Raw genomic sequence first — 9087 nt, forward strand, 5'->3', positions numbered from 1 at the left:
AACTCATACTTAACTGTTTTAAATATTGATAATAATAATAATAATAATAAATGTTTCTTGAACTGCAAATCAGCATATTGGAATGGGATCTGAGGGATCGATCATTCATTTTCTGAAGGCCTGGAGAAATGATGCTGAAAATTTAGCTTTGATCACAGGAATAAATTACACTTTAAAATATATTTAAATAGAAAACAGTTATTTTAAATGGTAAAAACATTTCACAATATTACTGCTTTTGCTGTATTTTGGATCAAATAAATAGAGGCTTGGTAAGCAAAAGAGACTTTTTTTTTTAAAAACATTAAAAATCTTACTGTTCAAAAACTTTTGACTGGTAGTGTATAATATTAATTTTTACAGTATAAATTAGGTCTTTATACAGAAAAGCCTATAGCTGCTTTTAATTTTGAAAATTGGGGTCCCCCACGCAAGGATAATCATATTTAGGGTCTGTGGCACCTAAAAGATTGAAAACCCCTGACATAGTGTATCTAAAAATAAAGTCAAGCATGCATTCTGCATATGTAATAGAATAACACAGGCAGCATAAACAATCTTTTATCTGATGCGTTGAAAATCATATGTACAAAAAAAGTTCCACCTAAATCTGGAATTATATATCATTTTAAAGCATAAAATCTGTAATTCCATAGTCAGTGCTGACAGTGTCACATTATAATGATTGTATAGTGTGTCATTGTGCCCAAATGCGGCAGTGAGTCTTTGTACAAAGAAAAATAATCTATTTCAGGAAGCAAGTCTTACAGTGCTGCCACAATTCAACATCCAGTTTCCATGGCAACTGTTACTAGTGTGACAGGGTAGCCGTCACACGGATGCTGCAGAAACTTAAAATTAACCACTGTCTTCATCAATCAGAACAGCTGAAATAGTGATCGATTAATTGGCATGGAATTCATTTAAGATGGAATGTTGAATCCCCAAAAGGAAGCAGTTCGAAAGCATTTTAATCGAACGCCATGCTCACAGACAGGAGGAAGGACTGATTATGTGGACAGGTTAATCTATATATAGTTTGGGCTATTATTATTTGTAGATGCAACAAACAATTAAATACTACTTATACTACAGTTTTTATTCCAAAATCTGTACTCAAATTAAAAGTTTGTTTTAACAGATTTACAGTTGAGGACAAAAGTTTGCAGAATCTTTAAAATGTTAATTATTTTTATTTAGTACTGACCTGAATAAGATATTTCACATAAAAGATGTTCACATATAGTCCACACGAGAAACTAGTGGTTGAATTTATAAAAAATAATCCCGTTAAAAGTTTACATACACTTGATTCTTAATACTGTGTTGTTACTTGAATGATCCACAGCTGTGTTTTTTTGTTTAGTGATAGTTGTTCATGAGTCCCTTGTTTGTCCTGAACAGTTGAATTGCCCGCTGTTCATCAGAAAAGTCTTTCAGGTCCCACAAATTCTTTGGTTTTGCACCATTTTTGTGTATTTGAACCCTTTCCAACAATGATTGTATGATTTTGAGATCCATCTTTTCAGACTGAGGACAACTGAGAGACTCATATGCAACTATTACAGAAGGTTCAAATGCTCACTGATGCTTCAGAAGGAAACACAATACTTTTTGTATTTGAAGATCAGGTAAGTAAATTTAACTTATTTTGTCTTCTGGGGAACATGCACGTATCTTCTTTAGCTTCTGACGGGCAGTACTAAATGAAAAAAAAATGATATTTAGGCAAAATAAGAAAAATATACACATCTTCAATCTGTTCAAAAGTTTACACCCCTGGCTCTTAATGCATCGTGTTCTCTTTCTGGAGCATCAGTGAGTGTTTGAACCTTCTTAATAGTTGCATATGGATCTCAAAATCATACAGTCATTGTTGGAAAGCGTTCAAATACACAAAAATGCTGAAAAACCAAAGAATTTGGGGGATCTTCAGGATTTTTCTGAGGAACAGCGGGCAGTTTAACGGTTCAGGACAAACAGGGGACTCATGAACGACTATCACTAAACAAAAAACACATCTGTGGATCATTCAGGTAACAACACAGTATTGAGAACCAAGGGTATGTAAACTTTTGAACAGGGTCATTTTTATAAATTGACTATAATTTTTCTCTTGTGGACTATATGTAAACGTATTTTATGAGAAACAATCTTATTCAGGTCAGTACTAAATAAAAAATAACATGCATTTTGTATGATCCCTATTATTTTGATCAAATAATTAACATTTTGCATAGTCTGCAAAATGTATGTAAACTTTTGACTTCAACTGTACGTAAAAAGTCCTGTGTTTTATGAACCAGTTAACACCAATAATTTGACCAGATTACGCATTACTTTTTAATTAGCAAAAATACAATTTCATTAATAATTTGCTTAACATCTAAACCTATTCGTTTTCCATATAGACTGTCTAATTTTATGCGAAGAGGTTTAATGTGTTAATGTATTGTGTGTACAGTGATACAATTATTTAAAATGATCACAATGGCACTGACGGTTGTACTGAAAATGTTACAATTTATTCAGCAAAGTTTTCATAACAACAGTATAACCTGTTAAAAGGCAATGTTCATCTGAACCAGACTGCCATAAAGTTCACATTGTTTGAAACAAACATTACAGTCATAAGTGCAAATGTAATACACTGGGCTGTGATTTTAACATACTAAAACACCTCTCTCCTTTTGTCTTCTGGAAGATCTTTTAGACCTTGCAATTCCCTCAATCCCTATGAAAACAGATATTTTTTTTAAAGCAACACAATAAATTGTTGAATAAAATGGCAAGCAAGAAAACCATAATGATTCGTACCTCCAGAACCATTCGGATGTTGGCCTTTATTTTTGCTGCATCTTTGGTAAGGACCTCAGTATATCTGAAATATTCAGATAATGACAACAACTGAACATCTTATGTTAAAAATGAAGGCAAACATAAAAAAACCAAATGCTCTTTTACTCTGTTAGCTGATTCGCCTTCTTTTCTATGAACTTCAAAGCCTCTGCATGTGTGAATTCGACAAAGAATCCATATCCAACCGCCACATATATTTTTGATGTATCAGGTCTAAAAGAAATGAATCATTTATGAGTGTGTCCTTTTCAAATGTTAGACAGAGGCATTGACGCACAGACATCAGACTTGTGATACTTACACATGAGCCTGCACATAGAAATTGCAGCCAAGGTCAACCTCAGTTTTGAGTTCCTTGCTGTCAGTTTCCTAAAGATGAAGAAAAAACAGCAAAGCAAATGAAAACTGAGACAGGCAAGGTTACATAGCCAAAAAAAAAAGGTTTAGCAGGAAAATACCTGAATGCTTTTAATTGTGTTCTTCAGCTGAAGGTATTGTGCTATTTTCTCATACACAGCATCTCTTTGCTCCAAAACTTTCCTGTCAGAGCACAAACGTAAAATAGAGATCATTTTTAGCTTTGCTATGGCAGTTACACGCACATATATACTTCATATAATACCATGGTATTACCATAGTACAAACATGTAAACATGCTAAAAGCATTGCTATTGCAGCTGTTTCACCAAAGCTGAATATCACACGCTGATACTTACTGTAAGTCTCGTCTCAAAACTTCATTGATAAATGTCTCGTACTGCAAGACTTTTTCATTAATGCCAGGCGCCCCAGGAGTCATGATATTATACAAAAAAGATGGTTGTAGATCGATTATGATACAGCGCTATTTATTTCAAACGTAGTCAGTGTTTCTAATATTAACGTGCATCCGAGTTCGATGCCGCGATAAAACACTTAACGTTACAGTTGACAAATTTGTTGTAATAGAAAATGCTCGATGGTGTGAAGCTAAACCTTCCTTCAGCCTGTCACGTGGCTCTCTACTTGTTTACATGATACACGGAAACGTCTTCGAAACCGGAAATGGCGTTAAACTAACTTTTTCTGTTTTAAAAAAAATGTATATACACATTTTTGTAAATAAGACAAGCCTATCCGTTAGTGATAGAAAATAACAACATGATAAAACATAAATGCATATATAAATATCTCAGTTTAACTGACGGGACGTGCGAATCAATCTTGGGAATCGGTTCTTTTGAACAGGCTAGAACGAGTTAAAATCGTTTCTTTACAATATGACGGCAACCCTGACATCCTTGCGTGGTGTGCTTCAAACGTTTATTAAAACTATTTATATGCACACATTACTACGTATTATTAAAACTATTATCTATTCCGTTTAACTGTCACGTTCAAAAGAGACTCTGTTCAATGAGGACTCGATAAGCGCATATATAGATTGATTCAGTACAGTTCATTTATGAATTAATATAATGTTGATTCTAGGCAGTTTTTCTCTATAAATGCAAATGTATGAGGACGAAACCTTATTTTTCTGTTTTTAAAAGAGACTTTATTTATAATTACTTGCCATAAATGGAACATATGAAAAGTAAAAATGCCAAGAAACTTAAGTAATAAGAGAACTTGATTTATTTGAAGAGGAATGAGGAGACCCCTATCTTAGAATATATGCAATTTTATTGGTACTTTGTATCTGTTTTATCTGATATGTGCCTTGCTTAATATCCGTTTATTTACATTTATCAGCGCCATTGTATATGTATATTCTGTTAAATATGTTCAATAAATTTTTTTTAAAAATGTTCGTGCATGAATCGTTCAGACTGGTTTGTGAATCGATTCAACGGTTTCATTTAATAGATTCGAATCTATAGAACGAGTCGTTCACCAATCGGACCTTGCTACTAGTTCAAAGGTCATAAAGCAGCTGTGCATATGGCGCATGTTCATGCAGCAATGTGTCGCTACTGTCGTATAAAAGTTCAGTAGTTTTACCATAGTTTGACTTTTCATCGTGTTGTAATTTTAGTATTATAATAAACGTAAAAAGTGTCAGTGTTTTGAGTTCAGATAGTTGTGGTGTGGGAAATGGCAGGTCCAGAGCTGCTGTTAGACTCCAGTATTCGTCTGTGGGTTGTTTTGCCCATAGTCTTCATCACGTTCTTCGTCGGAGTTTTGCGGCATTACGTCACTCAACTTATTCAAAGCGAGAAGAAAGTGGATCTGCAGCAGGTGTCTGACAGGTGAGATCACTGATACATACAGGTGTTTAGCCATAAACATGTTATCAAGCTTACAAAATATAGAATACTGTAAATCTATTAAAAAATAAATAAATAATGAATATAGAAAAAAAACGAATCTATAAAATCTATTTTATATAGTCTATAAAAATTCAAATTATATCCAATACTTCAATTTAATGAAAATAATTTATTAAAATAATAATTAACTTATACAGTTGAAGTCAAAGTTTACATACCTTCCAGAATTTGCAAAATGTTAATTATTATACCAAAATAATGATCCACACGTGTGTTTTTTGTTTAGTGATAGTCGTTCACGAGTCCTTTGTTTGTCCTGAACAGTTAAACTGCCTGCTGTTCTTCAGAAAAATCCTTCAGGTCCCACAAATTCTTTGGTTTTTCAGCATTTTTGTGTATTTGAACCCTTTCCAACAATGACTATATGATTTTGAGATCCATCTTTTCACACTGAGGACAACTGAGGGACTCATATGTAACTATTACAGAAGGTTCAAACACTCACTGATGCTCCAGAAGGAAACACGATGAATTAAGAACCAGGGGTGAAAAGTTTTGAACAGAATGAAGATGTATAAATTTTTCTTATTTTGCCTAAACATCATATTTTTTCATTTAGTACTTCCCTTCTAAAGCTACAGAAGATACTTACATCTTTCCCAGAAGACAAAATAAGTTAAATTTACCCTGAACTTCAAATTCAAAAGATTTACACCCCCGGCTCTTAATGCATCGTGTTTCCTTCTGGAGCATCGGTGAGTGTTTGAACCTTCTGTAATAGTTGCATATGAGTCCCTCAGTTGTCCTCAGTGTGAAAAGATGGATCTCAAAATCACACAGTCATTGTTGGAAATACACAAAAATGCTGAAAAACCAAAAAATTTGTGGGACAACTATCACTTAATAATGGGGTCATTTTTTATAAATTCAACTATTATTTACTCTAGTGGACTATATGTAAATATCCTTTATGTGAAATTTCTTATTCAGGTCAGTACTCAGTAAAAAATAACATGCATTTTGTATGATCCCTCTTATTTTGGTCAAATAATTAACTTGCAGGTTCTGCAAGGTGTATGTAAACTTTATATACATATACACTTATCCATTTTAATTCACAGCCAGGTGTTGCTGCGCAGCCGCATCCTGAGAGAAAATGGAAAATATATTCCTAAACAGGTATCAGTTACTTCATGAACACTGATCCCAACATATTTGCATGGAATAAACTTTTAAAACTATTTACTTGTTTGTGTCACTGATCAATTATGCTGTTTTCAGTCATTTGCCATGCGAAAACACTATTTCAACAACCCTGAGACTGGATTCTTCAAGACGGTCAAAAGAAAGGTGATCCCCAAAAACCCCATGACAGGTAAGAGCTACTTCAACATCCTAGAATTAGGCAAAATGGTCTACTGTGCTTCATTATAACATCTACCATCTATGTCGAAAACCTATCCCAGACACCAGCATGTTGACAGACATGATGAAAGGAAATCTGACCAATGTGTTACCAATGATTCTGATTGGAGGATGGATCAACTGGGCCTTTTCTGGTTTTGTCACAAGTAAGAGTTTTTGTTATTTTTTCACAAAAATGAAAATGTACTCACCATCAGGACACGTTTCTATATGAGAAATTTGTGAAATATATATGAAATTTAGCATTGCATCACTTGCTCACCAATGGAGTAAATGGGTGCCGTCAGAATGAGAGTCCAAACAGCTGATAAAAACATCACAATAATCTACACCACTCCACAATGTTTTGTGAAAAGCTGCATGTTTGTAAGAAACAAATCCATAGTTTTAATTTATAATCTATAATAATACTTCCTTAAAGGAGTAGTTCACTTTCAGAACAAAAATTTACAGATAATGTAATTCCAAGATGTTCATGTCTTTCTTTCTTCAGTTGTAAGGAAATTATGTTTTTTTTAGAAAAACATTTCAGGATTTCTCTCCATATAATGGACTTCTAATCTATGGTGCCCCTGAGTTTGAACTTCCAAAATGCAGCTTCAAATGGCTCTAAACAATCACAGCCGAGGAAAAAGGGGTCTTATCTAGCAAAACGATCGGTTATTTTCTAAAAAAGAAAATTCAGTTTATATACTTTTTAACCTCAAATGCTCATCTTGTCTAGCTCTGTGTGTGCTCTGTGTAGAGATTAAAAAGTATATGAATTGTAAATGTTTTTAGAAAATAACCGGTCGCTTCGCTAGATAAGACCCTTCTTCCTCGGCTGGGATCATTTAGAGCCCTTTGAAGCTGCATTTAAACTGCATTTTGGAAGTTCAAACTCGGGGGCACCATAGAAGTCTATTATATGGAGAGAAATCCTATAATGTTTTCCTCAAAAAACGTCATTTCTTTACGACTGAAGAAAGAAGGACATGAACATCTTGGATGACAAGGGGGTAAGTACATTATCTGTAAATTTTTGTTCTGAAAGTGAACTACTTTAAGTGGAAAAAAAGGATGGAGGACTTGTATTATAGCTGGACGCACTGGTTTAAAGTTAAAAAACTTCAGCTTTTCACTTCATAAGATGTTAATTGATAATACTGGAGTGTGGTGTTTTTATCAGCTGTTTGGACTCTCATTCTGACGGCACCCATTCACTGCAGAGCATCCATTGGTGAGCAAGTAATGTAATGCTAAATCTCTCATGTATATCTTGGTTGGCCTGAGGGTGAGTACATTTCCAGCAAAATTTCACTTTTGGGTAAGCAACCTTAAAACAATAAGCTATAAAAAGGATCTAGTGAGCATGTAAGAATGTGGCTTTATTCCTAAAACAATCATTTGTAAGTGTAATCAAATTCAGGGGTGTAGGAAGCATCTGAATTGTGAAGGGAGACATTCGAAACCTTAACAGCCGGCTCATGAATTTTAATTGGGTGATGTAACGTTTGGCCAGTACATTCATAACTCATTTTCTGAAAGGCAAACATTAGTAAGTGGGCTCTAACCATAGTAGGATTAGCGCATATGCGTTCGCTCAGTCCGCTGCTGATGCAAGTGGTTGGCAGAGGCTTTTGTTCTGTCTTAAAAAAGCAGCTACAGTTTGCTTTTTCTCAACGTTGCCAAACGAAAATATAATGACTATTTCACAGAAACACAGGAGGATGACTAGAAAATGTCTTTAAAGTTGTAATGGCTGCTATTTGGCTTATTAAAATCTCAAGTGAATGCTGTTTGAGTGAAAGTAAGCTCGTAAGAGATTAACGGAATTGTTACAAAAAAATTTTGTGTGCTGCTTGTTTCCCTTCAGCTAAAGTTCCGTTTCCTCTGACTCTGAGATTCAAGCCCATGTTACAGAGAGGAATTGAGCTGGTCTCTCTGGACGCATCCTGGTACAGTATTGACATGTGATGTGTTTTATTTATTGCCAGAAGGTAAAAACTCTGAATAAAATCTGAATTTGTTGCTCTTGTAGGGTCAGTTCAGCGTCATGGTATTTTCTCAATGTGTTTGGGCTCAGAAGCATGTACACCCTCATCCTTGGACAAGACAATGGTTGGTTGTAATACAAGCTTATTGTGTTATATATTACATTATAGTATAGTATAAAAATTTGTATATAACACAATGTATATTAATATACACGACCAGTCAAAAGTTTTTGAACGGTTAGATTTATAATGTTTTTAAAGAAGTCTTTTCTGCTACCAAGCCTGCATTTATTTGATCCAAAGTACAATAAAACAGTAAAATTCTGAAATAATGAAATAACCGTTTTTTATTTGAATATATTTTAAAATGTAATTTATTCCTGTGATTTCAAAGCTGAATTTTTAGCATCATTACTCCAGTCACATGATCCCTGAGAAATCATTCTAATATTCTGATTTGCTGTTCAATAAATATCTTTATTATTATTTTTATTATTATTATCAATATTTAAAACCGTTAAGTATTTTTTTTTCAGGATTCTTGGATGAATAGGAACATCCAAAGATCAGCATTT

At 33.9% G+C, this 9087-nt stretch overlaps 2 protein-coding genes across 2 annotated transcripts in view; one reads left to right on the forward strand and one right to left on the reverse strand.

Annotated features, from left to right (window-relative positions):
* Nucleotides 1-2509: 2509 nt before the first annotated feature.
* Nucleotides 2510-3862, reverse strand: uxt (ubiquitously-expressed, prefoldin-like chaperone). Its single transcript, XM_073819733.1, has 6 exons — nt 3576-3862; nt 3318-3399; nt 3161-3228; nt 2965-3072; nt 2818-2881; nt 2510-2734 (listed from the first exon to the last, which is right to left on the reverse strand). The coding sequence occupies exons 1-6, from the start codon at nt 3656-3658 to the stop codon at nt 2672-2674; spliced, it is 468 nt and encodes a 155-aa protein (XP_073675834.1). The 5' UTR covers nt 3659-3862; the 3' UTR covers nt 2510-2671.
* A 911-nt stretch (nt 3863-4773) lies between these two features.
* The window catches only part of LOC141287326 (ER membrane protein complex subunit 3), a 6674-nt gene continuing 2360 nt past the window's right edge, over nt 4774-9087 (forward strand). The window contains exons 1-6 of the mRNA XM_073819456.1: nt 4774-5090; nt 6233-6290; nt 6393-6486; nt 6578-6682; nt 8392-8473; nt 8557-8636. Coding sequence (XP_073675557.1) covers nt 4936-5090; nt 6233-6290; nt 6393-6486; nt 6578-6682; nt 8392-8473; nt 8557-8636 — 574 coding nt within the window. The 5' untranslated portion in view covers nt 4774-4935. The remainder of the gene's footprint in view (nt 5091-6232; nt 6291-6392; nt 6487-6577; nt 6683-8391; nt 8474-8556; nt 8637-9087) is intronic.

This window comes from Garra rufa, chromosome 15, assembly GCF_049309525.1.
Source record: "Garra rufa chromosome 15, GarRuf1.0, whole genome shotgun sequence".
NCBI lineage: Eukaryota > Metazoa > Chordata > Actinopteri > Cypriniformes > Cyprinidae > Garra > Garra rufa.